The sequence below is a fragment of the Amaranthus tricolor genome, chromosome 10, assembly GCF_026212465.1.
Source record: "Amaranthus tricolor cultivar Red isolate AtriRed21 chromosome 10, ASM2621246v1, whole genome shotgun sequence".
Taxonomy (NCBI): Eukaryota; Viridiplantae; Streptophyta; class Magnoliopsida; order Caryophyllales; family Amaranthaceae; genus Amaranthus; species Amaranthus tricolor.
Genome location: NC_080056.1, coordinates 9,291,827 through 9,312,168, shown reverse-complemented (window position 1 = coordinate 9,312,168; position 20,342 = coordinate 9,291,827). Strand labels below are relative to the sequence as shown.

Genomic DNA, 20,342 nt, shown 5'->3' with positions numbered 1-20,342 from the left:
TTATTTTATTTTTCACAGTAAACAAAAAATAAACAATTCAAACTAAAAATTTAAAATTAAGAACTATAAAAAACGTAGTTAATGTTAAAGAATTTGAAATTAAAACAAAAGTTATTTAGGGTCTAGGGATATATATTTTTTCCTTCATCAACTTTAAACACAATTCAAAGGGTAAATTTCTAGAGTCTCTTCTATCTAGCAACTTTTTCTTTCATTTAGTTCCCTTAATTAGTCACTTCATAAACCACCACAATTAATTTGAACTATGAAATTGTGGATATAAACTAGATTATCTAAAGCTTATTAGTTGGTTAACATTTCATAATTGCAGATTAGCAACATGTACACCTGTCTTTATTCCATAGGACAAGTTGGAAAATTCTTCATTTTGTTGTTAGAATTTCGTGACAGAGTTTTTCTTTTTATTTTTGAAATACTCAATATATTTTTGTTTTTATTTGTAATTAGAGATTTTCTAACATGATTAGAATTTTAAAAAAGGTTAACTTTGATAAAAAATATATTCCTTTCTATCCGGCATATGTATTCCATTTTTATATTTAGTCAAGTCATCTTAAATGTCACATTTTATTTTTAATACTTTTTTACCTTAGTTGGACTATTCCTCCTACATATGTGGTCCCATTTGACTATAAATTGGATTTTTTCTCCTACACTTATTAAATTCTACTATAAATTAGATTTTATTTCCTACGCATGTAGTTCTATTTGACTATCTAAAAATTGTTAAAAAGTCGAATGAAAATATATAATAAATAGTGGGGACTATAAAATAAGTTTTTTATTTAAACCCATGTGATCAACGCCTAATTTAGAGTTCTCCTTACATTGTGAGATTTGTGGACCCTTCATGAGATTGATCTGTTTAAAGAAAAGTTATTTGATATTCTTAGGTTATAGTTTTTGTCATTTTAAAGTTCCCACTAGATGTCATGTTGTCTTATAATTCATGTTTTCACATGTTGGTATTAATTCCATGGCACAGTCAACGAGCTGTGCAACTGTTCATTTGTACAAATATTTGCCTGAATTATTGAACTACTTAATGATGTATGGAAAACACGTTTTCCCAATGAGCATGGCCCATGGCATCATGAGTAGGAATTTATCATGGTATCCTATTCAATTTCGGATTAAATTGTATAGTACGACTCAGATCTGAATTCAATCATGAATTTTACTATGTAAAAAGTCAAAAATTCAAATATTAGATCAATTCGATAATCGATTTTAAACATACGAAAATAAAATGTTTGTGAGTGTACTAATATTGTTAGGTTATTAATGCAATGGGTTTAAAAATTCTTCACGTACAAAATCACAATATAGTTAATTCTAAGGGATAGAATAATACTGATGAGTTGATGTATTATCTTATTGATTTCACAATAGTTTTGATCAGTTGTACTATTGTATCATAACTAATGTTGCGTAACTAATTTTAGTTTTCGTTTATCTCTGATTGCTAAAAGTAATCCTTGACAACAAGAAGTGTAGAGTTTGTATGATGTTATTTTTTAAATTTGTTAGAAACTACTAAATAAAAATGCTATTTTTTTCTTCAAATTAAAACTCTTTATGATGAAAAATATTTGAAACACTAACTTGCATGATTAAAATTTTGACAAATTCTACCAACTAACATAAGAGATATTTAATTCTTCCTTAGTAAGGATACTAGATAATCCTCGTACGATACATGGTTTTTTTTTATTTTATTTTATTGTTTTTATTATTTAAAAAAAAAAAGAAAATAAATAGTAAGTTATTGGTTATTGATTTTCAATGAATTATTAATAGCATATAATAGATAATATTTAATTTATCTTTGATTTTAAAAATACTTTTTTATAAGTTATTTAAGATGTTAAATAATGTTATTTTTAATATTATTTAAATTTTATTGATCACTTTAAGATTGTAAGTGATAAATTATTATTTTTTGTTTCTAAAACGAAAGTTAGCAGATTATTATTACAGTGAACAAATTTTTTTGGTTTTCAAAATGAAAGCTGGCAAATTATTATTGTGTATTGAATAATAAAAAGTCACATACATCTCTTTCAAACAATTTAATGAAAGCAAATATAATGATAAGTCAAATATTTCTCATACACTTTATTAGCAAATAATGACATCACCTTTCATAAATGGAGGGAAAATATCTCTTGAGAAGTTGACAACTCATCACTTTTCAGTATGCTTATGTTATTCGTATTTTGCTTTAGTATAATATATAGATAGATAGATAGATGTGTAAGTTTTATGATCATTTAATTGGCTTTTAAAAACACATTTAAACAACCCTAAAATCTGACTTTTGAATCAAATAATACACAATATCTATTGTCATTTATTTTCCCCTTTTGATTTTAATAAAAAAAAAAATCCTAATTAAAATGTTTTTGCAATTCATAAATTTCTTCATCTAATATCGTTGTTTAATTCCTTACATCAATGTACTGCAAGATCATATTGTCCCAAACATATCTCAAACAACATTCAATGAGAAACTCCAATCAAGTCTATGATCAACACAACTTAGCAAGGCTACTTGTTTCGGGTTATTATTTGGCTTATCCTTCCTCGTTGCTCGCTACTCGTTGGTTGTTGCTTGTTGCTTATTGCTTGTTGTTCATTACTCCCCTTAATTTAACTTAGCAACACATCAGGAGCAAAAAAAATTATCTTTCCTCGTGTCTTCCCTTGTTTCGAGTTATTATTTGGTTTTTTTAATTTTTATGTTATATGTTCTGACGAAAGAAAGAGATGAATGAAAGCGATGGGAAAAGGAGGAAACAATAATCCATAATAGAGTAAAAAGCGGTAAGAGTAAGGTTAGGACAAAAGATAAAAATAGCAGAATAAATATGAAATTTGATAAAATTAATTATCGACTTTAACTTAAAAATTAGCTTAAAAAGTATAAAAAAAAAAAAAAAAAAAAGACTATTCATTAAATATTATATTTGACCGCTCAACCAAAAATTAAAAACAAAAACCAAAAATCCTAAAGAGACTGCGGCAGCCAAATCTCAATTTGGTTTAATACCAAATAACAAAGGTTACACAATCCTAACAAAAGTGTCTCATTCAAAAAAAAAATAAAAAACAAATTATATAATAATTCCTTATGTGGATGTAGAAACGCTTAAGGAAAAGAAAGAAAATTTGAATAAAATAAGATGTTTTAACAACTTAATTCCAAAAATAAGCTTCGTGAAAACTTAATTCCCAAAATAAGCGTCCGTACATTCAAACTTAGCCTTGGAGCGACTTAAAAAAAAAAAATTTTTTTTAAGTCGATGTTAGTAACAGCGACTTAATGAATTTTAAGTTTTCAGTTATCAGTTACTTCTTCATTCCAACTTACGAGATTAAGGAGTTGATCAATTAACCTTAAAGTCGCTGTTACTAACAGCGACTTAAGGAGTTGACTGGTCAACTCCCTAAGTCGCTGTTAGTAACAGCGACTAATGACTTTTATTTTTTTTTTTTCTTTCGCTGTTAGTAACAACGACTTACTCCAAGGCTAGATTTGGATATACGGACGCTTATTTTGAAAATTAAGTTTTCACAAAGCTTATTGTTGAAATTAAATTGTTAAATAATCTTATTTTATTTAAATTTTCGAAAAGAAATGGAGATGGACATTTTTAATTCTTGGTCCATCCCAAGTCCCACCCTTGTCCTTGTAGCTTCTGTCTTTCTCCTTCAGATCAAAATTAACCAATGACACATTTCACACTATGACGTAGATACTTAGAAATACTCATGAATAAAATTACTCATTTCTTTCACCTTTTTGTTTGTTCTGCACCGAATACAGAAAAAAAATAATGTCAAAATTTTTTTAAAAATTAGAATCTTGGGTTGTGCAGAATTTTTATATTATTAAAGTGGCACATAATATCTTTATTTTTTAGAATACATGTCCAATTCAAAGTATAATAATAAAAATTAATTAGTATTATTTTTTAGTAGTTTTCAATATTGTTTTATTATTGGTTATTTAATCCAAATTTATGCTAAAAACACCAATAGCACAAATACTAATAATCGTACCTAATGTCCACATCTAAGCAAACAACATCAAATTGCACAAACAATTAAAACAAACAACAATTCAATTCCTAAAACAACAATACAATATACGAAGATGTTATATGTGATTAGTATGGGACTCAAAATAAACTAGACATATTTAATTATTTAATTAAAGAGATATTTTTTTTGGTATTTTGGTTTCGAAATGGAAAATAAAAAAAAATGTTTGCTAGGCTACACACCCTGGTCACTTATGTAGAAGGCAATATACTAACCTACTCATGTAACGTATATTTACATGCACTACTTAATTTTATTTTAGATTTAAGTGATATCAACTGACTATGATGACTACACTTTGCATGCGTCCGTTTAAACTTGTATTATGTGACTCTAAAATAATGTCTTATTTTTTATTTGAAAAATAAAAATTATTTCATTAATCCAGAACAAACATATTCAAAAGTATGGAAACAAAAAGAGAACCCCAAACTCTCAATTTGCATCAATATGAGTAAGAGGCACACCTTATAAGAAGGATTTTCCCACACACTCTTTATACGTATACAACAGAAACAAGACTTCAAAACAAAATTACGTTGATTTTGAGTTTTTGAAGTTTAATTGACATATCTAGTGTAGTCCAATCATTATCTATTAATTAGTTCTATTTTTATTTTTATTTAATATACATTTGAATTTTATGAGTAATTTTTTTTAACTTTCATCATCTTATTTATATTTTTTTTACCATATATGGTATTTTATACGATAGTTCCATCCTTTTGTTACATATGTTTTTTTACTATAAGATCGGTCGAGGGAATATGTGAGAGTTAAAAGATGATAGCGAAAATCGAATTTAAAATCTTATTTGTAATTATTCACCTGAAATAATAATCAATTTTTCTTTATTACAGAGTTAAAAGAATTGAAAACTTATTAATAAATTAAATCTCCTCATCAATTAATATTTAATTGAAAGTTTGTGATTATTTTACAGTGTAGACTAAGTTTTTTTTTTTTTTTTTTTTTTTTTCCTAATTATGACCCTATATTCAATATAAATATTTAATTTAGCATTGACTATAAATAAAGACTTAAATAATTTAGTAAACTAACCAACAACCCTCATCCCATTTATTATTTTCAACACCAAGAATCCTAATCAAGCCAGCTAAAACTTAAGATATTATGATAATTAATGACATTGACTTAGCATTTCACTTTGGAGTACTATTAACTATTCTCTAAAGACAAAAAAGAAAATTGCACTACAAGCAAGATTTTTGTTGGTATTATTGTTGTTACCACTTCTCTTCAAACATTTTTATAACGGCTACATATTTACAATTAATGGGAATATAAAAAATAGAAGATAAAATGATATTTTATGAAAAAGTACGATAAATAAGTGAAGGAAATGAAATGATATTTTTAAATGTGTAAATGATAATTAAAAATAAATGTATAAGCTATAATTAAAAATAAAAATGAGATAAATTTGGTAGGATTGATTAAAACGAAAAGCAGTGTAAATTTGATAGGATAGAGAAAATATTTTTTTCTTTAATGAAGCACCACTTTTTATTTTGATTTGTTTTACTCATTTTGGCATTGTTGTTTTTCAATAATTTCACTTTTAGTAAGGTCATTCTTAATATTCATTCTTTTTCTCCATTTTAATACTCCCTCCGCATTCATATGATCTTCTCAAATAGAATTTACAAATTTTAGCATCAAATTTTGACTAGGATTTTTCATCGATCTATATGAAAAAACATATTCGTATGATATTTGATAAATTTGTTTCAATATGTATTTACTAAATACCAACTTTTTAGAATTTTTAAAAACTCATAATAAAAGTCATTTGATTTTAAGTTTATATTAAGATCTGCGCGAAAAGTTAATTTTGGTTCTTTTGAGTTTACACACACAAAAAACCTGATCTATCTAACTCATACTGCCCTGATTCTAAATACTCGCTATGTTCTACTTACTGGTACCATTTTTATTTTAAGTTTGATTTATATATTACAACTAATGTATAAGAAGAAATATAGAAGATGTTTAGCAAATTAGCTTATTAAACAATTTTAACATATTTTGATGTAGATAGAAGGTAGGGTGGTCACAAACCAGCTAATGCTAGCGTTTGGTGAGCTAGTTGGTTGAAACAGTTTATTGATATGAATAAGTTGTTTTTGAACAAGTTGCTCATAGCAGCGAGTTCAAAATCAGCTGGTTAAACCATTTAATAAATCAGCTGGTCAAATCAGCTATTATAATCAACTATCAGCCGTTGGCCAAACACCCTCATAGTCAACTAAAATATTGTTTAAATTGTCTAATTACATACTTATATCATATCAACTTTTATAATTTTTAGTTGAGCATAATTTAAAACATAAATGATTAAAATTATTATTGCATAAAAAGTGAGTTATGAGAGATATAGTAAGGATAAGAAAACCAAGAAAATACATCATTCCAAAAGATTTTACTATTATATTATTCCAAAAAATGCATATAAATATTACAATTTCCTACTACTATGTATTATGTGTGACCAAGTAAAATAGTACTATTCTATCCATTGATACTGTTCTTGAAAGCTAATGGAGGTCCCATATGAGAGAGAGGAAGAGGAAGCAATTGGTGTAGAAGACTTGCAACCTAGGAGAAGATCTTCTCATCCTCCTAACCCACCAAATAATAACAACACTTCATCCAGCAGTGAAAGTAGTTTTACAAGTGATAGTTCTTTTCATGGGTCTGTAATTATGGATAATGATCCTACTATTAATGGTAATTCAGCTAATATATTTACCAATGGTGAAAATCCCACAACTATTGAGCTAGATTTGTCTCATGGTAGGGAAAAAGAGGCATACTTTGAGGAGCCCATCAGTGTAGCTCAGAATGGAGGTAGACCCAATTTTTTTTCTTTGTTTTTTTTAGTCAAATTATTTAATGGGCCTCTTAATTAATTTTATTTTCTCTTTTTTTTTTGTGGGTTTTGAGAAAAAGATGGAATATTTCTCAAGAACAAGGATACTTCACATAATTTTGGGGGTTTTCTTTAGCATTTTTGTAGCATTACCCAGTATCAAAGATGGGATCTTTTTGCTTTGTTTTTGTCTCTTAATGTGTTGACTGTTGATTAAGCATTATCCATTGTTTATAAATGTTAACAGAGAATGTTTTGACTATTAATTAAGAATTTGCCATTGTTGCTGAATTTTTCTTTTATAATTTGGTTAGATCACTGATTAAATGTTGCATTAGTTTACTCCTGTTGGTGATTCTTGAAATATGTTCTGTTTAGATTATGCCTGCATTTTCTGGTATAATTTCCAGTCTTTCTATAAATGTTAATTACCTCTTTATTGATAGTTTGATTTCCTTGAGATTTTGTTTGGATTGTTTTTTGGGAAGGAAAGGAAGGGAAGGGAAGGGGAGGGGAGGGTAGAGGTTTTTCCTTCCAAATCCTTTCAATGTTAAAAGGATTTATTTAGCACAATTATAGAGTAGTTCTATATTTCCTTTCAACTCCCTTCCTTGTATTTCCTCCCCTTTCTTTTTGATTTGCAAATGAAGGAATTTTGATGTTTGAAGAAATTGAGAAAATCTAGCAATCAATCTTGAAACCCCAAAATCAATGCAAAATCTGCTATTGATGGGTTTAATCACAAAATCAAAACAATTAGAAATCTAATGCAAGAAAGCACAAATCACCACAATTAATAACCGAAAGATTTATCGAAGTTTATCCAATGTGGACTACATTCCCTTGGGCCTAGTGTGTTTATTATTTGAAGAATTGTCAAGCTATTGGAGAACTGTAATACAAGTTTTGTGTTTGGTGTATTTATAACATATACCCGACAAAGTACTTACATAGAAATAAGAATAAAAAACAGATCATAGCAATTTCGCGTACCAGCCAAGAAAAGCCGATTCGGCTTTAGGTAGTCAATTTTAGAAATTCAGCTCAACTCTTACTTCTAATCTCTATCGTTTGATTTATGACTTAAGGCCAAATCAGCTTTTTGGGCCCCTTGAAGAAAAGTCGACTTCTACCCCAAAGGGCTCTCGTGTGAGGGAGCATATTAGAGTATATAGCATATCTTGAGGCCTCAACCTCAACCTCAACCATCAGCTTAAGCTTTTAGTTAAGGTCCCAAGACATATTATATACTCTAACCTATGTTACTCGCACTCTTCATCTTGCTTTACGTACCGTGTCCGATCCTTGATACTTTGACATTGGAATGACAGTTAGACACTTCATTTTTGGCGTAAAATTAATATTTAGATGTATCCGACACTTGGACACGTACCAGTATCCAACATCAGTACCTATGTCCAAGTAACATAGACTCCAACAATATGGAAAGTTTATATTTAGTAGTAATGGAAAATAGTGAGAAAAATACTCTAGTTTAATGATGCGAGTTTCATCACCATTCGAATATCTTCACACAAACAACTAAACGGGTCGTAGAGCATTAAATATATTTCCTAAAATGTTATTGATTTGAGAATTTATGGAAAAACCCAGTGTCAAGCCACAAGTGGTGTTATTCATGTTCAGTCAATGCTCCATATTTCATTTTAGCTTATTATATGCAATCCTTACTCCTTGGGCATGCATATAGCATTTTCCTTATATTGCTTATCTTGCATTCAACATAGGAATCGTTGACATTTGATTTCTTATTGAATACAGATAGCAATGGATTCACTATTAAGCAAAATGGAGTTGGCGTTGTTGAGTACTCTCTTCCAGAGCGCAATGGAGGAGATGAGGAAACAGATAACAAGTCTATTGCTTCTGATTTTTTCAAGAATCCAGAAACTGCTGTAGGTCTCCAATATGTGGAGAGCTTGTTGGATGATAGCTCTAATGGTGTCAATGGTGTGCTACCTAAGATATATAATGGTGAAAACATAGCGGACAATACTCTTATTGTAAGTGGCCAGACTGAAATAGTTGAAACAGGCAATTTTGAGGAAGTTGAACCAGAAGGAGAAGAATTTGACGTTGAACGAGTGATAAAGGAGCAGAAAACTCATGATTTGTATTGCCCTAATTGTAATAAGTGTATTACAGACAGGGTTGTTTTGAAAAGAAGAAAGAGGAAACGTCAAGATTTACCCAAGGATGAGCCTTTAGTGGTCAAAACTGGTCGGTTGACTGCTGTGCGTCCTGATTTAGTTGACGGAAAGCTGGATAATGATCAAGTTGAAAAGCCGGAAAGGTCTCCTGATGAACGTCTTGAAGCCATCTCATGCTTTTCGTGCTTCCACATCTTCCTTCCTAAAGGTATCATTGTTAACGTGTTAGAACCTTGTGATTATAGATTGCCATTGTTCTAACAACTGTATTAAAATTTACAGGAGATGGTTTTCTATGCTGGAGATTCAAACCTAAACAAGATGTTACTCTGCATCCTGGTAACGTACTGGTCTCCCCCTGATGAAAAATTCGATTTGTGACTATAAATTGCAATTAGCATCGATTTAATAGTACCCAATAATGCAATGACTTTGGATCTATCCATAATATTCAATCAGTTGCATTCATTCACACAGCTTTGGTGCTTGTGCCATGTAATCTAACATTTTTATGAAATTTAAGGCACCCAAGTTCACAACTCACAACCAAAATTTCTGTATTATGACTTACCTTCTTGGTCAGTCAAACTAGAACCACAATGGTCTTGATAAGAATGAGTGTTCTGTGTTTTCTCTTTTTTGAGGCAAGCTACTGATATTTGTATCCATGTGTGAACTAAAATATGGTGGTACTCTTTAAATACACTTGGAATTCATTCCTAATCTATGTTACTCGGAATCTTTATTTTGCTTCACGTACCTGTGTCCGATCCTTGATGCTCGGATATTGGTATGACAATAAGACACTTCATTCTAGGCGTAAAATTGAATATTTAGACGTATCTGACACTTGGATATGTACCAATATCCAACATCACTATCTGAGTCCATGTAACATTGGTCCTAGTGATGCAGTGCCACTAGGTAGTCTAACCGTCTTGCTTTTAGGTGTAGATTGGGATGGAAACAGCAATAGAAACTAAAAGAGTAGTACCAGAGCAATGGTATGGAATGTGCACCATTTCTAAAACTCTTGTTTAATGGGATTGCAGATGAGCAAGTGGATGAATACATGGATCCAACAAAAACAGATACTGGGAAAGGTATCCTTGGCAGATGACATCAAACAAATGTCTTCCTTTTCTTCTTCTAGTGCAGACTTTCTAAGCTCAGGCTTATCATATCGATCTGGTTGTTTTGGAATAATTTCAATTTCTAACCATCCTACTGCAGGAACAGCTTTTCCTTTGTGGATCCTGACTTGTTGTCAGCCATACCATCCAGAAGATCCTGGTACGTTACTAACGACTAAACCTTCAATGTCCATATGCGTAATTGTTTGTATGAATGAGTAACATAAGAATTATTATATTGGCTTACTAGTTCGTTAACTTTTTTCAACTTTTCAATTTTCTGCTTATACATTAGTGCCGAAGCCTGGGCAATCTCCACCAAATTCAGACGAGGGTACGTTTCTCCCCATGACTTAAAAGGATTTTAATTGCTGAAAGCATCCTGGATTCACCTTTTTATGAACCTGATTATAATAAATTTTACTTTGCTGGTGCAGAGGTCCCGCGCAAAGAAAATGATATTCCTTCAACAACATCTACTGGTAAAGTTCATCTCCTTGTACAAATATATGTACCCCTTCATGTATGCGTTACCCGTTCTTGATATATAGCATAGTTGGTAACTGCAGAATAGTTGTTTTGAAAGGATCCCGAAAAGAGAGTTTTTAAGTATGTTCACTATTTCATTCTTCCTATGCAGCTACGGATGTCCCTCCTGGTGACAGTAAATTTCACTCGACACCTTCTCATGGTAAATTTTCCTCCTCGTGCTTTGACATCTCAAGTAGTCAAAGCCAATATTAGAGTCTTGATAGTATATCTACTTACTAATGCAGATACACCGTTGCCTTCCAAATTTCAACCCCCTATAGCACCTGACTCTGGTAATTCCTCCTCTCTTTGCTCTTTTTTTTTTTATATTTTTTTTATGACTAAGTATCATGATTTTCATATTGTAAGGTATAGGAGGTTAATTTCCTTTTCTTTCAATGTTTATGTAGACTTACCACCTTCCTTTGGACCTGTTGAGGGTACCATCTTTTTCTTGTCACTTAGTAGGACAGATTTTTCATTCATTTGATTGAAGGCTCAAATTTGATCTTGTTGTAATATGCAGAAATCGCAAACCCACCAGCTCCTCTACCTCCTGTAAGTCCTGAAGAAGGTATACAAGTATATCTATATATATCTGACGGTCACTGACGACCCTCCTTGTTGTGCCTCTTGGTTTTGAAATCTGTATTAGTATTTGAGTGATTGAGTTATGGTTCTTTATTGGCAGCCGAAAAGAATAATTTACCAATGTGGATTTTCACTTGCTGTCAACCTGCTAGTAACAACATCAAGCATGCACCAAGAACAGGTACACTATTGACCATCAAACCTTTCAAATAATTTATTTTGCCTATGTTTTTTAAAATATTAGTAATTTTTATGACTAAAGTTTTTGAAAAGTATGTATTAGAAAGGGAGTTGATCGTTCCGTTTTGCTATTTTAAGATGTTACCAAGTTCGCATGACAACTGTTATTCCTAATTAGCATGGGCTATGTTACTCGAACTCTTCATTTTGTATTATGCACCCGTGTCCGATCCTTGATGCTCGGACATTGGTATGGCACTTAATCACTTCATTTTAAGCGTATAATTGAATATTTAGACGTATCCGACACTTGGACACGTACCAATACCCTAAATCAGTACCCGAGTCCAAGTAACTTAGAGCATGGGTGAGTCGAGAAACCAATGTTTATGAAGCTAAGCCTTGCATATTTTGGTGCAGGTACCAAGCTTCCAATTGAAGAGATCAAATCTTCTTTAGCACCATCGAAGGGTAATATTCGAAGTTCTGTTAAAGCTCTGTTTAAACGAACTTCGACTTTTCCTTAGTCCTACGTATTAAGTAGGTTTCCAGCTCGTAGAATTGATGGATTTTACTTTTTGATGATGCAGACTTACCAGTACCTCCTCAGACTCCTGTATATAAATCTGGTAATGCATGCCATTCCACCGCCACCACCACCCTCAACCCTTTCATTTGTTTTACTTTTTAGTTTGACGTTGCGTTCCGATTGTAAGCTCATCAAATTGAAGCATTACTATTTGTTGCTATAATTTTGCAGACCCATAAATTCTGCCTAAGATCCTGACTCTCATATAATGGCTTATAATAATTTCCTTTGTTGACTTTGCAGAAACCGAGCTACCACCAGAACAGCAACCTCCTGCAGCACCTAAGAAAGGTAGCACTATATGTACATACATTTCTGTCTCTATTAAACGAATTCCAGTTATATTATCCAGGGACCTCAACCATCAGCTTAAGCTTTTGGTTGAGGCCCCTGGATATGTAATACGTTCTAACACGCCCCATCACATAAGAGCCCTTTAGGTTAAGAGTGTGGATGCAGCACAGGCCCTCCTCATACCTGGGGCTATATATTTCACTTTAAATGAGAGGTGGTTGAGATTCAAACCCGTGACCTCTTGTCAGTTGACTCTGATACCATGTCAAGTAACCAACTGTTCCAAAAGCTTAAGCTGATGGTTGAGGCCCCAGTATATGTTATATACTGTAACATTTCCATGTGTCATCACAACATTGTGAGAGAAACCTACTGACGGAAGTATATTGCTTTCTCTTGTTTTGGGCTATAAACTTGTTCATGCTAGGAAAATTCCACTTATGACATAGGAGTCCTTTTCATTGTAATACCATCTTTTGAAAGTGTGTCACAAATCTTTTTGGGGTTCTGAATAAGAGAATCATTTCCTTTCGAGGAACTCATTTGACAATTTTATCCGCCTTTTTTCTCCCAAAAGTGAGTTGGGATCACTTCCCTTAATTAACTCCCCAATTAGCATGGTCTTCTATACAATCACCACTTCAATTAAACAATTCATTTATTTTACAAAACTGAAAGTGATGATTTGATGCAGATATCTCTCCACCAGAGACTCAACCTGTCAAAACACCTGGTTACGGTATGTCTTCTATCCCGTATTTTTCTCTAGCCAATGAGTTAGGTTATGGCAGACTTATGGCTATTTCTTTTATGATCCCATGAAAACCGATGCTAGCAATTCTCTAGTCTCTCTTCTCTAATGAGTCAGCATTATGATCCCAGTCTCTCGAACAAAAATATTAACAGACGTATTTTTTTATGTAAAGATGCAGAAAATCAAGTACCTACTGATAAGATACCTGATCTAACATCTGTAGAAGGTACCTCACTCTCTCTGTTTTATGCTTAGTGCTGGCTCACCACCCTGAAGTACATTGCGGTTGCACAACCATGTCTAGGATTGACCGTTTATGTGTTAAGCCTAACCATCTTTTTACCGACAGGAACAAGTTTTCCATTATGGTTCGTGAATTGCTGCCAGCTTTCCAAGGATAAAGCTAAAGCAAAGCCTTCGACGAAACCAGGTAGAGTGTCATTTACAAACCATTTTTGTGATCAAAGAACCTTAATAAATGAATTATACAAATAAGTAGAATGGTTTTTTTTGGAATAAATCTGATTCCATCTTTGTTTTATCTGTATCGAGGATGAAGTTCCCCAGTGCAATAAAATTTTGAGCTACTGAAATCCCTTTTTATTAGTATTGTTATTACTAATAGTTAATTGTAAATTCATCCTAGCTTTTGAATTGAACGGACATCCTCTAACACTCAGGAGTCAGCTTGATTCCCAGAATAAGAAGTTGGACTATTTTTATAGCATGCTTCTTCTAAGGGCAAGTGGAATTCATCCTTTGTTTTGTCCTTTCCATTCACTCGGATCTTTTCCATTTCATCGATTAGGATTTTGTCCCGATCCTCCTTTTCTTCCAAAAAAAGGGAAGTAGAAGGATCTTCTTCAGTGACTCCCTCTTCTTACTCTTCTTCTTATATCTCACTTTCTTTTTTTTTTTTGGGGTTTCTTTCAGTTTTTTAGTAAAAATAGGTGATGGCATTCTGCCTAAATAGTAGACACAGGTAATAAATAAGAGAACACTAAAGATTCGAGCCATAGAATTTCTCTGTAAGGTTTTGAGTTCCTAACATGAAGCGGACTGTACAGATTAATGTACACTAGCATATTAGCCGCATAATCAAAATTTTATAAGCCTCTTATTCTAACAATTCTATAATATACAGATGAGCCAGTACTCTCGCTGGAGTCTAAACCTTCACAAACAATGGAGGATGGTACATTTCTTTTTCATACTCCTACAGTCTGACTAGAACCATTTACGCATTAGTATTATATAGGGACAGAAAAAGTATAATCTAGTCATCGACGATTTTTTCATTGATTTGTATTAGGAAATAAATATACACTAATTTATCTTATTTAATTTCCTAAAAATTTGGTTTTTGATTCATGTAGCAGATCCCATATATTAGGATCAAGGCTTTGGCATGGTTGTTATGGATTAGTTTACTACATATGTAAATGGATTATAGAAATGTGTTTGCTTTCGAGGCTTATTGTTACAAGTTTCTACTATGCAGGTACAGAAGTCCAAAAAGATGACACAAATCTTCTTTTAACACCATCCGATGCAGATACAATATTACCTGTTATTCCTCCACCTTCTACAATAGTTGAATCAGGTATGGCCTTCTCCAGACCTCTCCTTTGTCTATAAGTTAATTATATTAAGTACAAGACTAACTTGTATTTAATTCGGAAACGATGCAGAACAACCAGTACCACCTAAATCCATATATCCCAAAATTCCTGATGAAGGTACCTCTCGGCTCTTTAGAAACTCAGTTGCATGATTCAATTTCCATATAAACAAACTATTAATAAGTTGTATAATCTGCTTGTGTGCGCAATAATGCAGACGTACCACCACCACCTGATCAACCAGAAGCTCCTTCAACTCCTCCGAAAGGTACCGTCTTTTTTCATCTGAAGTCTTAGTTTATGATTCTATTTTTTCTTCTCGATCTTGTATGAAGCTATTGGTATACATATGAATTGTGGGTTGGGTGGAAGAAGGTCCTGCTCCCGTCAACTAATTAGAACTAAAATAAAAAGAACTTTTGACTTACTATAACTGAACTTAATGAGCAGCATAGTGAAAAAAGACAGTTTCAGTCACTGTCGTCGCTATGGTCGTAAAATGGGTATGCAATCAATACAAATGTTTTTGCGGTCAATGCGGCCTATATTTCGATGTAAGAGTATATAACATGTTAGAGTGATGCGACCTTGTTTTTGCACTATGCTGAGCAGTGAAAATGTAAGAGTGAAAGTGATGGTAATAATTAAATTGAAGAAAAGAAGTTGGGAGAATATGTTAGAGTATATAACATATTTTGGGGCCTTAACCATAAGCTTAAGCTTTTGGTTGAGGCCCCAGGATATTTTATATACTCTAACAGACACCATGTCAAGGAACCAACTCAATTAAAAGCTTAAGCTTATGGTTGAGGCCCCATGATATGTTATATGCTCTAACAGAACATTCTCTAAATCCTTTAATAGCATTGACTCAAAATATTATAATGATACAGGAGACGTGATCATACAAGTGCCCGATGTGCATGAGCCTCAACCTTTAGTTACACAGCCCGGTGCATCGACGTCTGAACCGCAACCTTTAACAGACAATAAGACACCCCTCATCAGACAACCAAGTGAACCACCAAGACCCGGAGCTGGTGTCGACATAATGAAAGCCATTGTATATGGTGGTCTCCTAGAATGCATCACCAGCTTAAGCGTTATTTCTTCTGCAGCCGGTGGAGATGCGACCACTTGTGAGTTTCCCGACTTTTATCAATTTTATTGCACCTGAGTCCTATTGATTTCTGTTGAACTATCCGTTTGTGCTTGAAATTTGTATTCAACCATGGACTTTGCAAATTTGTTTATACTAATGCTTCGTAACCATTAATCTTGCGTTATCTTTTGTTGCAGTAAATATTGTAGCTTTGGGACTTGCCAACGTCTTTGGTGGATTCATTGTTCTTTTTCATAACGTAAGTAACCATTGACCTTTATCAGTATCAATTCTACTTTTGATAAGCATAATATCGTCGATATATCTCAATTAGACCATAACTTTTGTGTCAAAAAGTTTGGATCTCAAAAACCAGATAATTATGAAACCTTGACCTTGTTCAATCAATTTCGTATAATTCGTGACTGATACTTTTACCAATACATTTTAGGATTAAGTTGTTAGATCCTGAATATGCTAAAAATCTTTGCTCTAGTACAAGAAAAAGAGATCCGAGGAATCACCTTGACATTATGCAAGATGAATCCACCTTGAGACTACATTTTTCCATGACAAATATAAATTAACAAGTAAAATTATTTAGAGAATCATAGGTTAGCCTAGTAGTTGCAGAATTTTCTTTTTCACCCTTGTAGCTGTGGTTTGATTCTCACCATCTAAATAAAGGATTAACTCCCTCAGCTCCCCTTGCCTGTATGGATTCTCACCATCCACCTTGTGTTTCCGATTTCCCCAATAATCTGTTGACATTCACAATAAGTTCAGCCTAATTTAAGACAAACTCTAGTCTATATAGGAGGTGTTTGGTATGTCAAAAATTAGGGTAGGAAACAGATTCAAAAAACATAATCCATTACATTTTTTTTTTAGTCAAAAAGGTAACGGTATCCGTTAAATAGAGGTAACCATTACCGTTGCTTTGTTACCGACCCTCTACCACCAGTAACATTTTTGAACTCTGAGTTATGGCAGTGCAATCATCCCTTGTATTCTGATTTCGTGTTTGTTTCATCATGGATTTGTATTAAATGTTGTGGCCGACCAACTTGATTTTACTTTGAACTTATGGAAGATCGAGGCATTCGATTAATTTTTTTTATTTATGTTCTTTTGTGAAAATTACAATCAAAATCAAAACAGGTACAATTAAAATTAAGGCAATTAAAGAGTTGATGATTGATTTATTTGAACATGTTTCAACTCTAAATGAAATTTTAGAAAAAATAAAAGAAAAAAAAAGAGCTAATTGAATTGTTTTATGGTGCTGTGGATATTACATTATTGGCTTATGTGGGTTTGGGATTGGTGGAGGTTGAGGAAAATATGGTATTGAGAAAATGACAGGGATGATGCATTTGCCTTCCTTTTTTTTTCATTCCCTTACATTTTTTGTACCAAACAACAATTAACGATAACACTTAAGAATACCTTTACTCCTCGTAACACATTCCCTTTCCATTACCTTTCCACTTCTTATACCAAACAACCCCTTAAAATATATCGCTAAATCTATATGCCATTTAATCATGGACTACGTCTCATGAATCATTTGTTTTCTCACCATGCAGCTAAAGGAGCTAAAACATGAACAAGGAACAGAGCGTTATTCGGAGCAGCTAGGGAGGGCAGGGCACTTTGTGCTGCATGCATTTGTGTCCGTGTTATCCTATCTTGTTTTTGGTCTAATGTCCCCGATCATATATGGGTTTACCTTTCGTAAGAGCGATAACAAGGACTATAAACTCGCAACACTCGCAGCTGCTTCACTTGTTTGCATTACTATCCTTTCTATAGGGAAGGCATACGTCCAAAAGTCTCCTAAGCCGTACTTTTCAACAGTCTTCATTTATGTAAGTATGGGATTTATGGTCTCCGGGATCACATATGTGGCTGGTGATCTCATTAACATGCTACTTAAAAAACTCGGTGTGTTCGACTATAGAGCTCCGCGTGTTCTTGGAGCCGGAGCAGTAAATGGCGCATGGTCGGCATATTGATTTGTTTTCACATAGAATTTTTCCTCGTTTTCTTTTTTCCGTTTTCTTTTTTGTGGCTTTATTTTGTAATACTATTGATGATCTTGGGAGAGGGTTTGGGATGAAGTTTTATGATTCTTTGTAGCATAATTATGGTTTTACATAATAAAAAGGGATTGCTTGCTTGAGAAACTGTTAAGCAAATTATTGTTTCATTTGCTAACAATTTTATATGGAGGAAGACACAATGTTTTATGTTCGTTATGTTATGACTATATTAGGACTTTTGTGGCTCTCAAATCAATGCACCAAAAAAAGAATTGATTAGATTGATCAAATATTTGTTTTAATTTTGGAAAATTAATCTAGAATAATCTAATCTTTCAATGATTTTTTTATAATAATCTCACCTATAGATTAACCATGAATAATCCCAATTTTAGGGGGTATTTTTCCTAGAGTAAGTTTGAGTAACCCGATAACCTACTATAGCAAGTAATTCGCTAAAAAATAAACTGAAAATTAATTTAAAATTAGAGAAAAATTTAAAAAGTTTACATAAAAAATTCTGAATAATAAAAGAATTATAAATTTTTTTCAACATTTTGTTTACATTTTTCTTCGACATTATATTTTAATTTATCTTTTTTTTCTAAAAAAACTTGCTATAACATATCATCCGGTTATCGGGTTTACTTTAGGAAAATATTTCTTAAAGTTGAGATTATTTATAGTTAATCAGTATATGGGATTATTGTAAAAAAATTATAAAAAGGTTAAATTATTCTAGGTAATTTTTCCTTTAATTTATTGGCTATATTTACCTTTTACACAATTTTGAAGCAATTGAAAAAAATCTTGTTAAGGTTATCACTAATAAAGGTACGGTTGTGTGCATTTGATTCTCTAGTGGCAGAGGCACATAGTAGGCTATGAGGTCATTTGACTTCACTTGATTCTTCCGACCGTTAAAATATTAGGGATTTTTAATAAGGTAGGATAAAAAATATAATAAAATTATTGTATTTTACTAATTTGACTTAATTAATTGAAAAAAATATCCAAAATTAAAAGTAACATAAAGTTATAATGATATTTATCAATTAAATTTTCAGTTTATCAATAAAAATAAACTCATAATCTGAATTGTTGATGTGTTTATACACATATACATATAATAGTTGATGGGTTTGTACATGAGTATTTATGTGGTGAATGTTGGTATCGAGAAGGACACATACTTGATACCAATATGCACCACATCAATATATACTCATATACATACACATCAACTATTGAGATTCCTAGTTTATTTTAAGCGAATGCGTAACAAATCAAAATAGTAATTCCAAGAAAATATATAAAATTGAAACTAAAAATAATCAGAATCACTCAAAATCAACATAAATAGCCAAAATGAGTAGAGTGGCATATATCTTCCAAAATAAGTACAAAATCAATAACAACAAACATCATAAAGAAATAAAACGATATCAATAAGCGCAAATAATTGCATTTATCAAATGACATTTTGAAAAACTATTACTTTGCATTACATAAATAAAATTTGATGCAGTACTCTTAATTTGTATTTATTATTTATCTATAAATTTAAACATAGTCAATATGAATCTTATTTGATTCATGTGAATGTATCAATTATTAATATTAACCTTTTATAATTTTAATTTTGTAAATTAGAGATGTTAAGACTTGAATAAGTAAATTAACGTATGTCAAAATGAAATGAAACAACTAAATTGAATTGGACGGAGTGGAAAATTATTCAAAAAGATGTTGCAAAATGACCTTCAACCTATTACGTAGATCTGTCAAAATGATCGATTGGACATATTTTATGTCAGGTCGAATCTATTTTGCCTCCAATCCTGTCGAGTTTGGGTCGGTTTCACCCAACATGTCAATGATTTTTAGAAATTTATATATATAATCAATATTTTTCAATAATTATAATATAAGATACTTTTATTTTTAAAGAAAATATTAACTTATTGTCAATGATCAATATACCAATTTTAATACTATAACCAAGAAATACCAACTCAAAATACAAAACTCAAGTCCCTAAAATTAAGAAAAAGGGTTGAAATAATTAGGGATAAATTTGACCATGTTTTATGGTATTTTCATATCGAATCATTTTTGAGTTATGACTATGGATGGTCATGGGTCCAGGACCCTATTGGACCCGCCTCTTTTTTAAAGGTCCGGGTCTTAATTTTTTAGACCCATTGGATCCGAATCCGGGTTTGGATCTTAAAAAAATTTGACGGGTCTGGGTCCGGGTCCTAAGGTGAAGACGCGAATCCGGACCTGGACCCTAAACTTTTAAATTT

The 20,342-nt window shown here is 31.9% G+C and overlaps 1 protein-coding gene across 5 annotated transcripts; it reads left to right on the top strand.

The window, feature by feature from the left end:
• The first annotated feature begins 6,614 nt into the window (after positions 1-6,614).
• On the top strand, positions 6,615-18,318 carry LOC130825516 (membrane protein of ER body-like protein). 5 transcript variants are annotated; one of them, XM_057690782.1, is made up of 25 exons: positions 6,615-6,999; positions 8,804-9,400; positions 9,475-9,531; positions 10,245-10,295; positions 10,426-10,485; positions 10,621-10,659; positions 10,763-10,807; positions 10,966-11,016; positions 11,102-11,149; positions 11,267-11,296; positions 11,383-11,430; positions 11,548-11,628; positions 12,048-12,098; positions 12,218-12,256; positions 12,460-12,507; positions 13,205-13,249; positions 13,443-13,490; positions 13,614-13,694; positions 14,409-14,459; positions 14,766-14,867; positions 14,956-15,003; positions 15,104-15,154; positions 15,780-16,025; positions 16,186-16,247; positions 17,578-18,318. In XM_057690782.1, exons 1-25 carry the CDS (start codon positions 6,690-6,692, stop codon positions 18,004-18,006), a joined length of 2,718 nt encoding a protein of 905 aa, XP_057546765.1. In that variant the 5' UTR covers positions 6,615-6,689; the 3' UTR covers positions 18,007-18,318. The 5 variants fall into 5 exon arrangements, with proteins under 5 accessions (XP_057546765.1, XP_057546764.1, XP_057546766.1 ...); XM_057690781.1 differs by having other exon boundaries at positions 6,616-6,999; positions 13,437-13,490; positions 17,578-18,313; XM_057690783.1 differs by lacking the exon at positions 11,267-11,296 and having other exon boundaries at positions 6,616-6,999; positions 13,437-13,490; positions 17,578-18,309.
• Positions 18,319-20,342: the final 2,024 nt, after the last annotated feature.

Bases quoted from the DNA above. Each gene is read 5' to 3' on its own strand.
- LOC130825516 (XM_057690781.1), top strand. From the start codon at position 6,690: ATGGAGGTCCCATATGAGAGAGAGGAAGAGGAAGCAATTGGTGTAGAA. The intron at 10,296-10,425 runs GTATCCTTGGCA...ATCCTACTGCAG, and splicing joins AAAAACAGATACTGGGAAAG to GAACAGCTTTTCCTTTGTGG. The intron at 12,099-12,217 runs GTAATATTCGAA...TTGATGATGCAG, and splicing joins TTCTTTAGCACCATCGAAGG to ACTTACCAGTACCTCCTCAG.